This window comes from Bufo bufo, chromosome 10 (genome assembly GCF_905171765.1).
Source record: "Bufo bufo chromosome 10, aBufBuf1.1, whole genome shotgun sequence".
Classification (NCBI taxonomy): Eukaryota; Metazoa; Chordata; class Amphibia; order Anura; family Bufonidae; genus Bufo; species Bufo bufo.
Genome location: NC_053398.1, coordinates 35,148,286 through 35,169,713, shown reverse-complemented (window position 1 = coordinate 35,169,713; position 21,428 = coordinate 35,148,286). Strand labels below are relative to the sequence as shown.

At 46.6% G+C, this 21,428-nt stretch overlaps 2 protein-coding genes across 3 annotated transcripts in view; one reads left to right on the top strand and one right to left on the bottom strand.

Annotated features, from left to right (window-relative positions):
* The window catches only part of TKFC (triokinase and FMN cyclase), a 28,447-nt gene extending 27,454 nt beyond the window's left edge, over positions 1-993 (bottom strand). The window contains exon 1 of one of the 2 annotated variants that reach the window (XM_040410582.1): positions 844-993. The gene's annotated coding sequence lies outside the window, so the exon portion shown is untranslated. Of the gene's footprint in view, positions 1-763; positions 783-843 lie in introns of those variants that run through there. The other variant, XM_040410583.1, reaches the window with a different exon arrangement.
* A 300-nt stretch (positions 994-1,293) lies between these two features.
* DDB1 (damage specific DNA binding protein 1) overlaps positions 1,294-21,428 on the top strand; it is a 57,848-nt gene continuing 37,713 nt past the window's right edge. The window contains exons 1-4 of the mRNA XM_040410580.1: positions 1,294-1,503; positions 12,078-12,226; positions 12,756-12,872; positions 16,066-16,402. Coding sequence (XP_040266514.1) covers positions 1,443-1,503; positions 12,078-12,226; positions 12,756-12,872; positions 16,066-16,402 — 664 coding nt within the window. The 5' untranslated portion in view covers positions 1,294-1,442. The remainder of the gene's footprint in view (positions 1,504-12,077; positions 12,227-12,755; positions 12,873-16,065; positions 16,403-21,428) is intronic.

The following is a 21,428-nucleotide window of genomic DNA, read 5'->3' as shown; positions in this document are numbered from 1 at the left end:
AAGGTAAAGGGGTTTTCCAGGTTTTTAATATTGATGACCCATCCTCAGGATAGGTGATCAATATCAGATTGGCGGGGGTCCGACACCCCCGCCGATCAGCTGTATGAGAAGGAACACGCCGTCTCCTGTCTCTCTTCATGCCTGCTATGTGTATGGCAAGCGCACGCGGAGCCCAGCCTTCTCTTCATCCAGCTGATCGGTGGTGGTGCCGGGTGTCGGACCCCCACCCATCTGATACTGATAACCTATCCTGAGGACAGGTCATCAATATTAAAAAACCCTTTAAAGTGGTCTACTCAGAATATTGTTTTCTAGCTCCATGATAGGTGATAAATGTTTGATCACTGGGACACCCCCTGTAATCCTGAGAAAGGGGCTCCCGAGTGTTCTGTGAAGACCACCATTTACTTCTATGAAACAGAGATGAACCGTATTCGGCTAGTCCCATAGAAATGCCCAGGGATCTCCATTCTCAAAATCATTAGGGAGACCATACAGTATGTATCACCTGCCCCCCTAGACTGGTGATAAATATTATTATGGGAAAACCCTTTAAGAGCAGAAACTATCGATGGCTGTGGCCACCTTGCCATTATTCTACGTGCGGTCATCCTTCCACTTGCATGTCATTCTCCAACTTATTGCCTTCAGAGATATCTGTTCCTTGGAAAGCTGGGTGACAACCCACATAACCAACAGAGGTGGTCACCCGGCATTTGCAGAGTCCTGACCACCAAATCCAGTACATTTAGTACAAGGATACAATTGAAGGTTTCCCTAAATAGTTTGGAGTTCCCAAACGCAAAAGGAGCGGTGCCTTGCCTGCTTCTGCCAGGCGCTTACATTCCTGCGGTAGCTGCTCAGGGGGTCGCTCTGCCCCTCACATGTCTACGCTCTATAATGCCACAGCGGCGCGCTATCACTCCTTCCAAGCTCTATGGTAGAAGCTGGTAAACAGAGAGGCCCTCTGTATAAAACCGCCCGCCAGCCATATTACCAGTCCCGCTTCCCCGGTTTCTGGCTTTGCGTTTGTTTAGTTTTTTTTTTATGTTTTATATTATTATTTCATTTTAGGCAGACGCTCTTAACCACTTTTCTACAGTGAAGGGAGACGCTCTAGTCGGACAGCCACTTCTCTATGGTGTAGAAGAGAGACGCTCTAGTCGGACAGCCACTTCTCTATGGTGTGGAAGAGAGACGCTCTAGTCATAGCGTCTTCTCTATGGTGTAGAAGGGTGTCGCTCTAGTCAGACAGCCGCTTCTCTGTGGTGCAGAAGGGAGACGCTCTACTCGAATAGCCTGAGCCTCCTCTCTATGGCGCAGAGGCCGCTCTAGTCTAGTGTCTATAGTTTCCGGTTCCGGTGATAGACGGCCTGTTGCTGCCTGTTTTCGCGCCTGTCGCTACCTGAGTTGCAGCGACAGGAGCTCAGCCCGGTGACAACATGTCGTACAACTACGTGGTGACTGCGCAGAAGCCCACTGCGGTGAATGCCTGTGTGACAGGTCAGTGCCCGAGGATGCGTGTGGCCCGGCCGTGCCATGGAGGGCAGCAGCTCTGGCTAATCGTGCAGGCAGCATCCTGAGCTCATTTAACCCCTTAGGGCTCACGCTGTGTAGGACCCGTGCTCATTATTTCCTCTCCATTCTTTATCTACGTTGCTACCTGAACCCATAGACTTGTGTTATTTTTATATTTAGTATTTGGGATTTTGAGTGTTTTTGACATGAGGAGTAGTGACGTGTGTTGCACATAACCCCCTATGATTTCTCTACCAGTGTCTCCATCTGGGTTTGTGTTACTGCTGCGATGATGTCATCTTGACATATGATGATGGCTGCGAGTTGCTGAACAGTGATGTGTCAACCCCGATGACATCACTGTAGCAGCCAGTGATTCTCTGCAGAGGTGACCTGTTAAATTGACATAATCATGGCTGCAGCGGAGTAATCCAAGACTGATCAGTCTTACAAATGCCATCAGTTGGCATACGTTTCGCCGACGGAACTGCTTGCCGGATCACTCTGCCGCAAGTGTGAAAGTAGCCTTAACTCTCCACACAACCAGGGGATCCGCCTGCAATAAACAGAGGATCATTTCTACCCACCAGATCCTCGCCACCACTCCTGTTCTCCCGGCTGCAGCAATGACGTCACGAGGACATCACTTGGCCTCTGCAATCAGTCACTGTCTCTTCGGTGCATGCGGATCTCCTGTGTTGTCCAGTTTCTTTCTGCCCCTTTAAGGATGCCTTCACGTGGCAAATTTTCAGTTGCAACAAAATCTGCAGCGTGTGAAGGCATCCTTCAATAGAGAGGTGACACCATCTCAGCAAGCCTGATCCTATATGTTCTCAGGGAAGATCAGCTGCTGCCAGAGGAGTCTGACAGTGGTCTGTTCCCCTCGCCATTGAACACACATGCACAGCTGACAACTATTGCAAGTGTGTGACCAGCGTTATCCTCCTTGACAGTGTCTTGAAGGGGTAGGCTTACCACATCCATCTACTGTATCCGTTCCCAGCAGGTTTGGATCCAGCATGAATTTCAGGGCTCCATGCAGGCAAACCGTGTGGGGCCCCCCCCTCCATTTTTTATTACGCTGTTAACCAGTCACCATAAATATGTTCACATAGTTATTATGATTACAGGGATACCAAATACTGTTTCGTGATCTTTACAAAAAAAAAAATCCCATCTTTACAGCAGTTTTCTATAGTAAAGCATCCATTTAAGGGTCCATTTACACGTTCGTAGACTGGGTCTGGATCTGTTCCGCAACGTTGCGGAACGAATCCGGACCCATTCATTCTCTATGGGGCCGGAAGAGATGCAGACAGCACACAGTGCGACTGCGTCTCCCAAAAAAATAGAACAAGTTCTATTCTTGTCCGCAATTGCGGACAAGAATAGGCAGTTCTATGGGGGTGCTGGCCGGGATTCGCAATAAACTACGGACGTGTGAATGGAGCCTAATGTACAGAAAGTCTGGGGTTCAAATCCCACTTAGACCTGTAAATTAGTCTTCCGTTCAGGGCTCTCACAAGCGGTCCAAAACGGATCAGTTTTGCCCTAATGCATTCTGAATGGAAAATGCATCAGTTTGCCTCTGTTCAGTCTCCATTTCGCTCGGGAGCCGGACACCAAAACGCTGTCTGCAGTCTTGCTGTCCGTCAAACGAAACTGAGCCAAACGGATCCGTCCTGACACACAATGTAAGTCAATGGGGACGGATCCGTTTTCACTGACACAATACGTCTTGGCTATGTTAAAGATAATACAAATGGATCCGTTCTGAAGAGATGCAGGCGGTTGTATTTTCTGAACGGATGCGTTTGTGCAGATCCATGACTGATCCGCACCAAATGCGAGTGTAGAAAATTTTTACAAAGTTATTGTTACTAAAAATTAACAAAGCAAAAACCATAAGTTTTTGTAATATACTCAGTATGCAATATTATTATTCATTTGAAAGCAGCATTAATTCCATAGATCTGTACATCGAGTCAGGTTACACATACTGTACATAATAATAATATGATAAACCTGAAACTATTAACAGACTGGTTCAGAGGGGGAGAGACCTTGCCCAAAAGAGTACTTGGTATCCCTATAATCATAAAAGCTGTACAGTATGGTAAGCAACATTTATGGCTAATAGCTAAATGGCGCAAATAGTTTTCCCTTCATTGCAGTAATATATTATTTATTTGGTGTTATGACTTCCAACAGAGAAGGTCTGTAGTGTAATGGTAAGGCCTCTTTCACACGAGCGTGGCATGTGAGGGCCCGATAAGATGCGGGTGCGTTGCGGTAAAATGCGCGATTTTTTCACGCGAGTGCAAAGCCTTTTATTGCATTTTGCACACGCGTGAGAAAAATCACCATGTTTGGTACCCAGACCCAAACCTGGACTTCATCACTGAAGTTCAGGTTTGTGTAGATTTTATTATTTTCCCTTTATAACATGGTTATAAGGGAAAATAATAGCATTCGGAATACAGAATGGAAAGTAAATTAGGGATGGAGGGGTTAAAAAATAAAAAATAAAGTTAACTTACCTGCTCCATAGCTGCCGGTCTCTGTTCTATCTTCAGGACCTGGCAAAAGACCTGTGGTGACGTCACTGTGCTCATCACATGGCCCAATCACATGGTTCATCACCATGATGAGGGACCATGTGATTGGACCATGTGATGTAACGTCACCACAGGTCCTTAGCCGGCAGCTCAACATTACAGAAGAAGACAGAGATCCGCAACTATGCGATCAAGTAGACTCGGTGAGTTAATTTTTTTTATTTTTAATTCCTCCATCACTATTTTACTTTCCATTCTGTATTCAGAATGCTATTTTCCCTTATAACTATGTTATAAGGGAAAATAATACAGATCGGGTCCCCAGCCCGATCGTTACCTAGCAACCATGCGTGAAAATCGCACCGCATCCGCACTTGCTTGCGATTTTCACGCGGTCCCATTCACTTCTATGGGGCCTGCGTTGCGTGAAACATGCAGAATATAGAGCTTGCTGCGATTTTCACGCAACGCACAAGTGATGTGTGAAAATCACAGCTCATGTGCACAGCCCCATAGAAATGAATGGGTTGGGATTCAGTGCGGGTGCAATGCGTTAACATCACGCATTGCACCCGCGCGGAATACTCGCCCGTGTGAAAGGGGCCTAACACTTCTGTCTGCCATAAGGTCTGGGGATCAAATCCTGATGAAGACCTGTAAAATAATTTCTTTAGTAAAAGTTTGTGTGCTGGAAGAGAGGGCCCCCCCCATCTCCTATCCAATGCAGCTTTATTAGTATTCACTGTACTAATGAGGCTGCTTGTCCTACTTGGATCTATGATGTCCGAGCTGGGATGGGAAGGAGAGTGGGAGACCGGATGTTACAGACACTCTCCCCGTGAGTCTCGCACTGGGATGAAACACAGGACAGGGGTCACTGAATGCAGTTAGGCCGGGGGAGTCACACTGCTCTCAGAACTTCATCAGCTTGATTATAGACTGAAAAATACGACACCGATGTTGAGAGAAATCAGGAACAGTGATCCATGCACATACCAGCCCATTTTCATTATATGTTACTTTTTATTTTACGTGGTGCATGTATTTCCCATTGAAATAGGTTTGTGGGCATATTTTGGCTTGTGATACAGTTGCAAGAAAAAGTATGTGAACCCTTTGGAATGATATGGATTTCTGCACAAATTGGTCATAAAATGTGATCTGATCTTCATCTAAGTCACAACAATAGACAATCACAGTCTGCTTAAACTAATAACACACAAAGAATGAAATGTTTTTATTGAACACACCATGTAAACATTCACAGTGCAGGTGGAAAAAGTATGTGAACCCCTGGATTTAATAACTGGTTGAACCTCCTTTGGCAGCAATAACTTCAACCAAACGTTTCCTGTAGTTGCAGATCAGACGTGCACAACGGTCAGGAGTAATTCTTGACCATTCCTCTTTACAGAACTGTTTCAGTAAAGCAATATTCTTGGGATGTCTGGTGTGAATCACTTTCTTGAGGTCATGCCACAGCATCTCAATCGGGTGGAGGTCAGGACTCTGACTGGGCCACTCCAGAAGGCGTATTTTCTTCTGTTTAAGCTAGGGTTGTCCCGATACCACTTTTTTAGGACCGAGTACAAGTACCGATACTTTTTTTCAAGTAGTCACCGATACCGAATACCGATACTTTTTTTAAATGTCATGTGACCGTTTTGGGGGATCTGTGGATCTGTGGATGACGCACTGTCATGTGGGGGATCTGTGGATGGCACTGTTATGGGGGATCTGTGGATGGCACTGTTATGGGGGATCTGTGGATGGCACTGTTATGGGGGATCTGTGGATGGCACTGTTATGGGGGATCTGTGGATGGCACTGTTATGGGGGATCTGTGGATGGCACTGTTATGGGGGATCTGTGGATGGCACTGTTATGGGGGATCTGTGGATGGCACTGTTATGGGGGATCTGTGGATGGCACTGTTATGGGGGATCTGTGGATGGTACTGCTATGGGGTGGGATATCTGTGGATGGCATTGTTATGGGGTGGGGGGATCTGAGGATGGCATTGTTATTTGGTGGGGGATCTGTGGATGGTGCTGTTATAGGGGATCTGTGGATGGAACTGTTATGGGGAGGATCTGTGGCTGACACTGCTATATGTCATCCACAGATCCCCCTCATAACAGTGTCCCCCAATACACCGGGCCCCGCCGCTCACCGAAGTATTTATAAACGTGAATCCTTATCCTGTTGTTAAGTTGAACTAACGCTGCCCTCTCTCATGTTCCCCTGTATTCCCCTGTATCTCCACAGCACTTACTTAAGCTTCCATAGCAGGCAGAGCGGACGGCACCAGTAACGTCACTCACTGACGTCGCGCGTCTGCTCCGCCTGCTTCACTCATAAAGGGGGCGGAGCAGGCGCTCTACGTCAGTGAGTGACGTTACTGCTGCCGTCTGCTCTGCCTGCTATGGAAGCTTAAGTAAGTGCTGTGGGGATACAGGGGGGACATGGGAACATGGGAGAGGGCAGCGTTAGTTCAACTTAACAACAGGATAAGGATTCACGTTTATAAATACTTCGGTGAGCGGCGGGGCCCCGCCCATAGTTACGCCCATAGTATTCTATTTATGTATCGGGGCGGGGTATCGGCGGCTGAGTACCGCCGAGAAAACTCGGAATCGGTCCCGATACCGATACTAGTATCGGTATCGGGACAACCCTAGTTTAAGCCATTCTGTTGATTTACTTCTATGCTTTGGGTCGTTGTCCTGTTGCAACACCCATCTTCTGTTGAGCTTCAGCTGGTGGACAGATGGCCTTAAGTTCTCCTGCAAAATGTCTTGATAAACTTGGGAATTCATTTTTCCTTCGATGATAGCAATCCGTCCAGGCCCTGACGCAGCAAAGCAGCCCCAAACCATGATGCCCCCACCACCATACTTCACAGTTGGGATGAGGTTTTGATGTTGGTGTGTTGTGCCTCTTTTTCTCCACACATAGTGCTGTGTGTTTCTTCCAAACAACTCAACTTTGGTTTCATCTGCCCACAGAATATTTTGCCAGTACTGCTGTGGAACATCCAGGTGCTCTTGTGCAAACTGTAAACGTGCAGCAATGGTTTTTTGCACAGCAGTGGCTTCCTCTGTGGTATCCTCCCATGAAATCCATTCTTTAGTGTTTTACATATCGTAGATTCGCTATCGGGGATGTTAGCGTATGCCAGAGACTTTTGTAAGTCTTTAGCTGACACTCTAGGATTCTTCTTCACCTCATTGAGCAGTCTGCGCTGTGCTCTTGCAGTCATCTTTACAGGACAGACACTCCTAGGGAGAGTAGCAGCAGTGCTGAACTTTTTCCATTTATAGACAATTTGTCTTACCGTGGACTGATGAACTGCAAGATGCATTTATAACCCTTTCCAGCTTTATGCAAGTCAACAATTCTTAATCGTAGGTCTTCTGAGAGCTCTTTTGTGCGAGGCATCATTCACATCAGGCAATGCTTCTTGTGAAAAGCAAACCCAGAACTGGTGTGTGTTTTTATAGGACAGGGCAGCTGTAACCAGCACCTCCAATCTCATCTCATTGATTGGCCTCCAGTTGGCTGACACCTCACTCCAATTAGCTCTTGGAGATGTCATTAGTCTAGGGGTTCACATACTTTTTCCACCTGCACTGTGAATGTTTACATGGTGTTTTCAATAAAAACATGGTAACAGTTAATTCTTTGTGTGTTATTAGTTTAAGCAGACTGTGATTGTCTATTGTTGTGACCAATTTGTGCAGAAATCCATATCATTCCAAAGGGTTCACATACTTTTTCTTGCAACTGTAAGGGCATATTTCAGATCAAAATGCACATGAAAATACACTGTGTGAACTTATCCGAACCGTTGTAACTTTTTTTTTTTTTTACCTTTTTGTACATACAATGCAAAATATGCCTCTGACCCCAAAAATGCCACCAATCTATGTTTATAGAGGGTTCCTCATGCCCGAAGCTCAAGTTGTTTAAGGTACAGAAACCCATAGGGGATGCAGACATGGCGGTCTCAGAACCGTACCTCTATTACATATCTCTTCTCTCTCCTCTGGACTATGGAGGTTGTCTGACTCTCAGTTCTGGTGAACTTTGGGGGGGGGGGGGGGGGGGGGGGGAATTAAACATTTAGTTGACTTTTATGAAAATAACGTCCTGTGGAATGCCTTTCAATATTTCTTTGTTCTCTGTTCTTTGGTCCCAGAGGACTTCTCTCCATTCTTTATACAGGACGCCTATCAGCCAAAGTGAGATCTACTCCAATGCCAGTTCAAGGAGGGCTCTGATTCCATTACTTGTTCCCTTCTTAATGTCTCACCCGCCGTCAATTTATAGATGATCCGGTTATACGTTATTTATCAGACGTAACTCGCCTCTTCCCATCTGTACAAAATGGGCAGAATTCCCACTACAGAGGCCATCTCTGCCAGGTGCAGACTTCTGGAGCTGAATTTGGGCATGTCCGGTTTTTCCTTCTGAGTTAAAGGGACCCTCCAAGTTTTTTTTTTAAATAAAGTAAAATGTCTCATTGGTCTCTGCCACTCTGATCCTACAATAATTTAAAGAGGTTGTCTCACCTCAGACATTTGGGGTATATCACTAGGATTTGCCCCCAATGTTTGATAGGTGGGACCCTCACCTATCTTTAGAATGGAGCCAGCAAAGTCAATGGGGCTGTGCTCGGTAAGCACGGAGAAGGCTGTGGCGTTCACAGGAGCGCTGGTGGTCCTGGGTGTCGGATCCCCACCGATCAGAGGATAGGTCATCAGTATCAAAATCCCGGAAAGCCACTTTAATTTGGTTAAAACTGCTGACAAATTATATTCATCAATGGAGGCTGTCCCACTAAATTTCAGAAAGTATGAGATTCCTAGTTAGATGCCGAATCTCTTTTTCTGTTTGTTGCATTCCACTGTCTTGTCTCCTGCCCTGGTCGTTACACCTGTCCTCCAGAATAATACACTTGTTTGTGTGCACATTATTATACCTTTTTGTGCTGTTTGCTTAATGTTTTTTGAGGCATATTTAAAAAAATGCCACAAACCAAAATGCGGTGGGGGAGATTTACTAAGCTGAACGCTGACCGCAGCGTCATTGTGTGTTCTAGGCAGAACATTTTTAGAAAAGGGGTCGTGGCTCAAGGCTACTTTCACACCTGCGTTCGGGGCGGATCCGTCTTGTATCTGCACAGACGGATCCGCACCGATAATGCAAACGCTTGTATCTGTTCATAACGGATCTGTTTGCATTATTCATTCAAAAGAAAGTCTAAGTCAAAATGGATCCGTCTTGACTTACATTAAAAGTCAATGGGGGACGGATCCGTTTTCAATTGCACCATATTGTGTCAGTGAAAACAGATCCGTCCTCATTGACTTACATTGTAAGTCAGGACGGATCCGTTTGGCTCTGCATCGTCAGGCGGACACCAAAACGCTGCAGGCCTCGTTTTAGGCCTCATGCACACGGCCGTTGTTTTGGTCCGCATCCGAGCCGCAGTTTTGGCGGCTCGGATGCGGACCCATTTACTTCAATGGGGCCACAAAAGATGCGGACAGCAAAACACACAACTGTCATGTGCATATGTAGCCTTAGGGCCAGATTTATCATTAGCTCAGGTCAGAATAATGGAGTGAAAAAGTCCCAAACAAAGTCCCAAACGTTAAAACTGTGCACAAATTTGCGACTTTTTTCTGCTCTGCACTATGCTCGCCAGTTTTCTGAAAGTGGGCGTGTTTTCTTATGTAAATGAATCTCTAGACAGATTTACTATTGGGACTATTTAAAAAGTCGCTAAAAAGTCGCAATTTCACTCCAGTGCGGACCATGCTTATCTTATGAGACTTTTTAATAGAACATGCGACTTTTTCATAAAAACGTGCGACTTTTTCGTAAAGATGTACGACTTTTGTAAAGCTGCTTACTGACGGATAAACTGCTACCGTCAAACCACATTTATTACAGTCTTAAAGGGCCGATCATAAATCTGACTTGGCTAAAACTGACTTTAGCCATATGTTAAAGTGGAGTGAGCTGTCAGAGTAATGATAAATCTGGCCCTTAGTGTCCGCATCAAAAGTGGAACAGAGACCAAACACAGCCAAACTGATGCATTCTGAACGGATCCTTATCCATTCAGAATGCATTGGGGCTAAACTGATCCGTTTTGGGCTGCTTGTGAGAGCCCTGAAACAGATCTCACAAGCGGCCCCTAGAAGCGCCAGTGTGAAAGTAGCCTAAATTGCACCAAACGTTTTGAGCCCTATCGACTGTTGTCTAACATGTCAATTGTCCATATGGAAAATGTAAAAAGTTCATGCTACAGTGATATTATAACAAGAAGTTCGGGCATTTAAGTAGAAGCATGCAATTTTGAATGAATGAGTTAGTTAACATCATTGGTGGCGCAGTGGCCACAGCCCCTCCTCTTCTCCTCTCTCCTCTCATTGGTGGCTGCTGCACAGGGGAGGGAGACACTGCTTCCTTCTCCCCTGTGCTGCTGAGGAAACATGGATCGTGCTAAAAGCAGCGCGATCTTTGTTCCCGATTAGTTATCGGCATATCGGCAAAATAGATGTCGATACCGATAACTTTCAAAATCCTGAATATCGGCCGATAATATCGGTCGATCCCTAATTCTTAGGTGTCGCCTTAGTCTCGTGATGTCAAATTGTGAACAGCATGATGAGGAGGACTGTTTAAATACCTTATTGGACCAGGAAATTTATTGGGCGATTCATGGATTAAACACCTGTTGTGAATTTTGCTGTTAAGCTCCTTGTTAGAGAACAGCAATTTGTGCAAAAAGTACTGAAACACTGAACAGTCAGAAATGTGCATTTAAAGGTTTAGCGTTAAGGCTACTTTCACACTTGCGTTGTTCTTTTCCGGCATAGAGTTCCGTCACAGGGGCTCTATACCGGAAAAGAACTGATCAGGTATGTCCCCATGCATTCTGAATGGAGAGTAATCCGTTCAGTTTGCATCAGGATGTCTTCAGTTCAGTCGTTTTGACTGATCAGGCAAAAGAGAAAACCGTAGCATGCTACGGTTTTATCTCCGGCTAAAAAAACTGAAGACTTGCCTGAATGCCGGATCAGGCATTTTTTCCCATAGGAATGTATTAGTGCCGGATCCGGCATTCAGAATACCGGAATGCCGGATCCGTCCTTCCGGTATGCGCATGCGCAGACTGAAAAAAAGGTGAAAAAATAAATGCCGGATCCGTTTTTGCCGGATGACACCGGAAAGACGGATCCGGCATTTCAATGCATTTTTTCGACTGATCAGGCATTTTTAAGACTGATCAGGATCCTGATCAGTCTTACTAATGCCATCAGTTAGCATACATTTTGCCTGATCCGGCAGGCAGTTCCGGCGACGGAACTGCTTGCCGGATCTCTCTGCCGCAAGTGTGAAAGTAGCCTAAGTCCACCTGAAAGTTCAGCCACAAGCCAAATATTCCTACCTTTTTGTGAGTAGTGTATTTTACGCTGATGATGTCTTGGAGCTGAACTCGTTGTTAAATAGCGAAGTGTTTTCTAATCTCCTTGCCCCACCTAAAGGTCAGTACTTCATACTTTAGCGGTCAGGTATCAGGCATCACTAATCAACTACATTAAAAGGGAAGGACCACTATAATACCTTGCCGTACAATCTTCTGCCTGGTCTAGTTTTAAACGGGTTGACCATCTGATACAGGCTCAAAAGAGTGTTAAAAAAAATAAAATTCCATACTCTCCAATCTTTCTGCCCACCGGTGTTTTCTTCCTGGACACACAGGAAAAGACTGCTCAGGCAATCACTGGCTGCAGGGGTGAGAGTCCTTTGCCAGTGATTGGCTGAGTGGTCATTTCCTCTGTGTAGGGAGGAACAGACAGCATTTACCGCCAGGGGCCATAGGAATTGTCAAAACGGGATTGGTAGGTACTTTTTGAAAAAATGTTTTTTGTTTTTATCATTAAAACTGATTAATGTCTATATTGAATTTTCACTTTCTAACAGGACACTTCACATCCGAGGATGACTTGAATCTTCTGATAGCCAAGAATACACGTCTGGAGATCTATGTGGTGACACCGGAGGGGCTGCGCCCTGTAAAGGAGGTTGGGATGTATGGCAAGATCGCAGTAATGGAGCTCTTTAGACCCAAGGTGACTGCACTGATTTGTCATGGCTGTGGCAATGGATGAATGTCATGTTTGGGACCATGTGCTGGAGCAGTAGCCACTAGTTGAGCTTTTATAAGATATTGCTCAAATCTAAAGGGAGCAGCGTGTCTTAGTGATGGCTTCTCTGTAAGGCTACCTGGTAAACACGCAGAAAAATACATGCATACAGGAATTTCCTTGTGAATTTCAGTTTTTTTCGGCACCAAAAACCGCATGCATTATTTTGCTTTTTTTTTTGTGCGGATTTGCTGCAGATCTCACCATTCCCTTGAAAAGTGTGAAATTCACACCAAAAATGCTAATGTATCATGCTGCTGTTTTTCGTCACAAGAATCCACACAAAAAAAAAAAACAGGCGTAATCCGCAATGTGTGCAGATAGCCTAAAAAGTATGGGTTTTGTGGTTTAAATCTGTGACGCCTTTACTGATGATCAATGTAATGCAGGCAATGTGATTCATGAAATAGTAAGTTTTTAATTTTACTGATAAATTGCTTGTTTGTTATTCTAGGGTGAGAATAAAGACCTGCTCTTTGTACTGACCGCTAAATACAACGCCTGCATCCTGGAATATAAGCAGACTGGTGACAGCATTGATATCATCACCCGCGCACATGGCAATGTACAGGTACTGGTGACAAAACAAACCCTCTTTTTAAAGGCTATGGACACCTTTGGAGGCTTTTGTATTATTATACTCATTTTGAGCTAACAATAATTTTTTCAATGGGTCTTTATTAAAAAAAAATGTTCAGCCTCTTTCTCTGTACAGTGTTGAGATTTTCTAGTATCAAGCTGTCTGTTTATACTGTGTTCCATCTGGCGCATGTGAAGCCTGATCTCTGATTCCTGACAGCTCACAACACTCATTATAGCTCAAATTTTATCTTACTGATATGATAATGGCTTAAAGGCTATGTACACCTTGGGGGGGCGGGGGATTTTTTTTATTATTGCATTGTACTCATTTTGAGCTAAAAATCATTTTTACAATTGTTTTTTCTTAAAGTTTGAACCCCTGTCTTTGTGCAGCCTTGAGTTTATCTAGTAGCGGGATCTGAATTTTCACTCTATTCCATCAGACAGCTCAGCTGACGGCTCCTTATCTCTTCCCTTATAAACACTCATTATAGCTCCGTTCTTATCTAACTGATAAAAATGTGACCTAGGCTGCTTTTCCACTAGCGTTTTTACTGGATCTGGCAAGGTTCAGTAAAAACGCTTCCGTTACTGATAGTAGAACCATCTGCATCTGTTATGAACAGATCCGGTTGTATTATCTTTAACATAGCCAAGACGGATTCGTCATGATCTCAATTGAAAGTCAATGGTGGACGGATCAGTTTTCTATTGTCAGAAATAAACTGATCTGTCCCCATTGACTTGCATTGTGGATCATGACGAATGAGTGTTGCTCCACATCCCAGGACGGAAAGCAAACCGCAGCATGACTAGACCCGCCACCGCAGCTCTGCAGTTGAATACAGCGGCGGGGCACAGGAGATGATAGCTATGTGATCAATTGGAGGAGGTGAGTTCATTATTTTATTTTTTTTAACCCTTAATTGACCTTCTCCTAAGCATTCTGTATTAAAGAATGCTATTATTTTCCCTTATAACCATGTTATAAGGGAAAATAACACAGTGAATAGACTTTCATCCTAGCAACCATGCGTGAAAATCGCACCGCATCCGCACTTGCTTGCGATTTTCACGCAGCCCCATTAACTTCTATGGAGCCTGTGTTGCGTGAAAAACACACAACATAGAGCATGCTGCGATTTTCACACAACGCGCAAGTGATGCGTGAAAATCACCGCTCATGTGCACAGCCCCATAGAAATGAATGGGTCCGGATTCAGTGCGGGTGCAATGCGTTCACCTCATGCATTGCACCCGCGCAGAAATCTTGCCCGTGTGAAAGGGGCCTAGGGGTGAATAGGACATGGGTTCCAGCCCCTAAGGGGGCTAATAGTAAGTAAAAAAAAAAACACACAAACACTAAGGCTACTTTCACACTTGCGGCAGTGTGATCTGGCGGGCAGTTCTGTCGTCAGAACTGCCCGCCGGATCCGCCGATCTGGATGTGACTGAAAGCATTTGTGAGACGCATCTGGATGCGGATCCATCTCACAAATGCATTGCAAGAACGAATCCATCTCTCCGCACGTCATGCGGACAGACGGATCCGTCTTGTATCTTTTTACACATTTTTACCGGTCTGCGCAGACCGGAAGGACGGATCCGGCATTTCAGTATTTTGAATGCCGGATCTGGCACTAATATATTCCTATGGGGAAAATTGCCAGATCTGGCATTCAGGCAAGTCTTCAGTTTTTTTCGCCGGAGATAAAACCGTAGCATGCTGCGGTTTTATCTTTTGTCTGATCGATCAAAACGACTGAACTGAAGACATCCTGATGCATCCTGAACGGATTACTCTCCATTCAGAATGCATGGGGATAAAACTGATCAGTTCTTTACCGGCATTGAGCCCTTTTGGCGGAACTCTATGCCGGAAAAGCAAAACGCTAGTGTGAAAGAACCCTAAGTTTAAATCCCCCCCCTTTCCCAATTTTACATATAAAATATATAAACAATAAATAAACACATTACATAGCACTGCGTCCAAAAAGTCCAAACTATTAAATTAGTAAAAAAATATCTCCTATGCGGCGAGCGCCGTAACAGAAATAAATAAATAAAAACCATGCGATTCGCCATTTTTTTAGTCACCTTGTCACCCCAAAAAATAGGATAGGACTGTTCTATTATGGGTCGAACGTTTCATAAAATGCAAAATGCACACGGCTTTTTTTGGTGTCTTTTTTTTTTTTTTGCGTGGTATTGAGTATCGCAATACTTTTTTATGGTGACCAAAGCGAATCAAAATTTTGTTATTAAAACAACCCTACGCCGATCTGATACCAAAATTTTGATTCGGTTTCGATTTGGTGATTAAAAATTTTATTTGGCTCCTAAATTTTTCAGTTCAGGAGCCAATGGCTACTAGGTATTTTTTTTTAGTCTGGAGCAATGCACTAAGGCCATTGATCATCAGCAGTGGGCACATGTGGTAAAAAGTTAAAGCGCTAACACTGTGGTGTACAGTGGGTACTGGGCATGTATGCTCCCAGCTGCTGAGGGCTCATGCACACGACCGTTGGGTGTTTTGAGGTCTGCAAATTTCGGATCTGCTAAAACACGGATACCGGCCATGGGCATTCCGAATTTTGCGGAACGGAAGAGCTGGCCCCTAATAGAACAGTCCTATCCTTGTCTGTAATGCGGACAACATTCTATTTTGCGGATCGGCCATGTGGACATTCAGATACGGAATGCACACGGCGTCATTTCCATTTTTTTGCGGCCTCGTTGAAATAAATGTTTCAATACGGGCTGCAAAAAAAAAAAAAAACGGAACGGACACAGAAATAATATATGTTTGTGTGCATGAGCCTTAATCCTGACAGGGCCCTGTATGGTATGTATACAGGGGAGTGACTAGTGGCTCATTCACCATAGGATAGGTAGATAACCCTACACAATGGATTGAGTTGTGGTGTTCCGGCGCACGACCTCCTGCAAACAGCTGATCTGTGGGGTTGCTAGGAATCGGGCCCCTCTGATATGATATTAATGACCTATCCTGGTCATAGGTTGTCGTGTATAATTCCCAGAGAACCTATTTCTGGGAACCCACATTATGAACCCACTGGCTCCAAAAAAAATTGACTCTGGAAAACCCCATTGATTTTATCTTGTATTTTGAGACCTTTTTCCTGTCTTTATTTCTAATGTTTTCCCTCTCGCTTCACCAGGATCGCATCGGCCGACCTTCTGAAACAGGAATCATTGGGATTATTGACCCAGACTGCCGCATGATTGGGTTACGTCTGTATGATGGTCTATTCAAAGTAATCCCCCTCGAGAGAGACAATAAGGAGTTAAAGGCCTTCAACATCCGATTAGAGGAGCTGCATGTCATTGATGTCAAGTTCCTGTACAGCTGCCAAGCTCCTACTATCTGCTTCGTGTACCAAGATCCTCAGGGCCGTCATGTAAAAACGTATGAGGTCTCCCTCAGGGAAAAGGAGTTTAGCAAAGGTCCATGGAAGCAGGAAAATGTGGAGGCGGAGGCGTCTATGGTGATAGCAGGTACCACTAGAAATCTGCAGCCTGCGAGCGTCTTTCCCTTACCGCGCCTGCGCCGAATGCTGGACGGCGTGACATTTCACCAGAGCACAGGGCTGGCAGACAGATGCGAGCGCTGCCTGGCCCTGTCAATCAGGACTTGGAGGGAGGCAACAAAGGTGGGAGAACGGAGCCTCTAGGAGCAGGAACAACGGACCCCCCCCCCCCCCCCCCCCCCTGCTCCTAGAGGCTAAATAGCATATTATAAAAGTTAGATTTCTGGCAGGGGCAGAGATAAAAGTAGGAATAGGCTAGTTAGGTTTAGCTGACATTAGCACAGCTCTAATGTCAGCTAGCTTAATAGGGTTAATTCTGGTGACAGAAACCCTTTAAGTGAGTATGGATGAGCAGGTTCAGCGGGGGACTTAGTTCAGTAGGGTGACAGCTGTGGGGAACAAACTGTTCCTGAACCTGCTGGTTTTAGTCTGAAGGGTCCTGTAGCTCCTTCTGGAAGGAAAGAGGTGGAAGAGTTTATTGGCAGGATGAGAGGAGTCCCTAAGAACGATGCGTGCCCGGCGTAGACATCTCTTCTTGTGAACATCCTCAATAGTAGGGATTGACCGATATGGATTTTTTTAGAGCCGATACAGATAATCTGTGAACTTTCAGGATGATAATTTATACCGATATTCTGTGCATTTTTAATTTTTTAATTTTTTTTACTACCTTTTAGCCCCCTTAGGGGCTAGAACCCTTGTCCTATTCACCCTGATAGATCTCTATTTAAGGCTGTTTCACACGAGTAAGTCCATTGCGGGAATAACGCTCCGTGTGTGTGTGATCCTCCGCTCTGGACTTGCAGGAGCGCACGGCATTATCATGATTTATAATGCTATGTGTCTCTGCTTGACCTTATTTCTACAGAATCATACTGACAGCTTTATGTCACTATTAGAGTTGAGCGAACACCTGGATGTTCGGGTTCGAGAAGTTCGGCCGAACTTCCCGGAAATGTTCGGGTTCGGGATCCGAACCCGATCCGAACTTCGTCCCGAACCCCATTGAAGTCAATGGGGACCCGAACTTTTGGGCACTAAAAAGGCTGTAAAACAGCCCAGGAAAGAGCTCGAGGGCTGCAAAAGGCAGCTACGTGTAGGTAAATCCCCTGCAAACAAATGTGGATAGGGAAATGAATTAAAATAAAAATAAAAAAAATAAAAATTAACCAATATCAATTGGACAGAGGTCCCATAGCAGAGAATCAGTCTCTTCATGCCATAGCAAAGAATCTGGCTTCATGTCAGCAGAGAATCAGTCTCTTCATGCCATAGCAGAGAATCTGGCTTCATGTCAGCGCAGAATCAGTCTTCATGTCATAGCAGAGAATCAGGCTTCACGTCACCCACCACTGGAACAGGCCACTGTCACACATTTAGGCCCAGGCACCCAGGCAGAGGAGAGAGGTCCCGTAACAGAGAATCTGGCCTTATGTCAGCGCAGAATCAGTCTTCATGTCATAGCAGAGAATCAGGCTTCACGTCACCCACCACTGGAACAGGCCACTGTCACACATTTAGGCCCCGGCACCCAGACAGAGGAGAGCGGTCCCGTAACAGAGAATCTGGCCTTATGTCAGCGCAGAATCTGTATTCATGTCATAGCAGAGAATCAGGCTTCACGTCACCCACCACTGGAACAGGCCACTGTCACACATTTAGGCCCCGGCACCCAGACAGAGGAGAGGTTCATTCAACTTTGGGTTGCCCCGCAATATAATGGTAAAATGAAAATAAAAATAGGATTGAATGAGGAAGTGCCCTGGAGTAGAATAATATATTGTTAAGGGGAGGTAGTTAATATCTAATCTGCACAAGGGATGGACAGGTCCTGTGGGATCCATGCCTGGTTCATTTTTATGAACGTCAGCTTGTCCACATTGGCTGTAGACAGGCGGCTGCGTTTGTCTGTAATGACGCCCCCTGCCGTGCTAAATACACGTTCAGACAAAACGCTGGCCGCCGGGCAGGCCAGCACCTCCAAGGCATAAAAGGCTAGCTCTGGCCACGTGGACAATTTGGAGACCCAGAAGTTGAATGGGGCCGAACCATCAGTCAGTACGTGGAGGGGTGTGCACAGGTACTGTTCCACCGTGTTAGTGAAATGTTGCCTCCTGCTAACACGTTCCGTATCAGGTGGTGGTGCACTTAGCTGTGGCGTGTTGACAAAACTTTTCCACATCTCTGCCATGCTAACCCTGCCCTCAGAGGAGCTGGGCGTGACACAGCTGCATTGGCGACCTCTTGCTCCTCCTCTGCCTTCGCCTTGGGCTTCCACTGGTTCCCCTGTGACATTTGGGAATGCTCTCAGTAGCGCGTCTACCAACGTGCGCTTGTACTCGCGCATCTTCCTATCACGCTCCAGTGTAGGAAGTAAGGTGGGCACATTGTCTTTGTACCGGGGATCCAGCAGGGTGGCAACCCAGTAGTCTGCACACGTTAAAATGTGGGCAACTCTGCTGTCGTTGCGCAGGCACTGCAGCATGTAGTCGCTCATGTGTGCCAGGCTGCCCAGAGGTAAGGACAAGCTGTCCTCTGTGGGAGGCGTATCGTCATCGTCCTGTGTTTCCCCCCAGCCACGCACCAGTGATGGGCCCGAGCTGCTTTGGGTGCCACCCCGCTGTGAACATGCTTCATCCTCATCCTCCTCCACCTCCTCCTCATCCTCGTCCTCCAGTAGTGGGCCCTGTCTGGCCACATTTGTACCTGGCCTCTAGTGTTGAAAAAAACCTCCCTCTGAGTCACTTCGAAGAGACTGGCCTGAAAGTGCTAAAAATGACCCCTCTTCCTCCTGGGCCACCACCTCTTCCATCATCGCCCTAAGTGTTTTCTCAAGGAGACATAGAAGTGGTATTGTAACGCTGATAACTGCGTCATCGCCACTGGCCATGTTGGTGGAGTACTCGAAACAGCGCAACAGGGCACACAGGTCTCGCATGGAGGCCCAGTCATTGGTGGTGAAGTGGGTCTGATCCGCAGTGCGACTGACCCGTGCGTGCTGCAGCTGAAACTCCACTATGGCCTGCTGCTGCTCGCACAGTCTGTCCAGCATATGCAAGGTGGAGTTCCACCTGGTGGGTACGTCGCATATGAGGCGGTGAGCGGGAAGGCCGAAGTTACGCTGTAGCGCAGACAGGCGAGCAGCGGCAGGGTGTGAACGCCGGAAGCGCGAACAGACGGCCCGCACTTTATGCAGCAGCTCTGACATGTCGGGGTAGTTGCGAATGAACTTCTGCACCACCAAATTCAGCACATGCGCCAGGCAAGGGATGTGCGTCAAACCGGCTAGTCCCAGAGCTGCAACGAGATTTCGCCCATTATCGCACACCACCAGGCCGGGCTTGAGGCTCACTGGCAGCAACCACTCGTCGGTCTGTTGTTCTATACCCCCCCACAACTCCTGTGCGGTGTGGGGCCTGTCCCCCAAACATATGAGTTTCAGAACTGCCTGCTGACGTTTACCCCGGGCCGTGCTGAAGTTGGTGGTGAAGGTGTGTGGCTGACTGGATGAGCAGGTGGAAGAAGAGGAGGAGGAAGCTGAGGAGGAGGAGGAGACAGGAGGCAAAGAATGTTGCCCTGCGATCCTTGGCGGCGGAAGGACGTGCGCCAAACTGCTCTCCGCCTGGGGCCCAGCCGCCACTACATTTACCCAGTGTGCAGTTAGGGAGATATAGCGTCCCTGGCCGTGCTTACTGGTCCACGTATCTGTGGTTAGGTGGACCTTGCCACAGATGGCGTTGCGCAGTGCACACTTGATTTTATCGGACACTTGTTTGTGCAGTTAAGGCACGGCTCTCTTGGAGAAGTAGTGCCGGCTGGGAACAACATACTGTGGGACAGCAAGCGACATGAGCTGTTTGAAGCTGTCTGTGTCCACCAGCCTAAATGACAGCATTTCATAGGCCAGTAGTTTAGAAATGCTGGCATTCAGGGCCAGGGATCGAGGGTGGCTAGGTGGGAATTTACGCTTTCTCTCAAATGTTTGTGAGATGGAGAGCTGAACGCTGCCGTGTGACATGGTGGAGATGCTTGGTGACGCAGGTGGTGGTGTTGGTGGTACATCCCATGTTTGCTGGGCGGCAGGTGCCAACGTTCCTCCAGAGGCGGAGGAAGAGGCCGAGGCGGCGGCAGCAGCAGAAGAGGTAGCAGGGGGAGCCTGAGCGACTTCCTTGTTTTTAAGGTGTTTACTCCACTGCAGTTCATGCTTTGCATGCAGGTTGTGCTAAGGTTCAGAACGTTAATGCCTCGCTTCAGGCTCTGATGGCACAGCGTGCAAACCACTCGGGTCTTGTCATCAGCACATTGTTTGCAGAAGTACCATGCCAGGGAACTCCTTGAAGCTGCCTTTGGGGTGCTCGGTCCCAGATGGCGGCGGTCAGTAGCAGGCGGAGTCTCTTGGCGGCGGGTGTTCTGATTTTGCCCACTGCTCCCTCTTTTGCTACGCTGTTGGCTCGGTCTCACCACTGCCTCTTCCTCCGAACTCTGAAAGTCAGTGGCACGACCTTCATTCCATGTGGGGTCTAGGACCTCATAGTCCCCTGCATCGTCTTCCACCCAGTCTTGACCCCTGACCTCCTGTTCAGTCTGCACACTGCAGAAAGACGCAGCAGTTGGCACCTGTGTTTCGTCATCATCAGAGACGTGCTGAGGTGGTATTCCCATGTCCTCATCATCAGGAAACATAAGTGGTTGTGCGTTAGTGCATTCTATCTCTTCCACCCCTGGTGAAGAGCTAGGTGGATGCCCTTGGGAAACCCTGGCAGCAGAGTCTTCAAACAGCATAAGAGACTGCTGCATAACTTGAGGCTCAGACAGTTTCCCTGATATGCATGGGGGTGATGCGACAGACTGATGGGCTTGGTTTTCATGCACCATCTGTGCGCTTTCTGCAGAAGACTGGGTGGGAGATAATGTGAACGTGCTGGATCCACTGTCGGCCACCCTATTGACTAATGCCTGTACCTGCTCAGGCCTTACCATCCTTAGAACAGCAT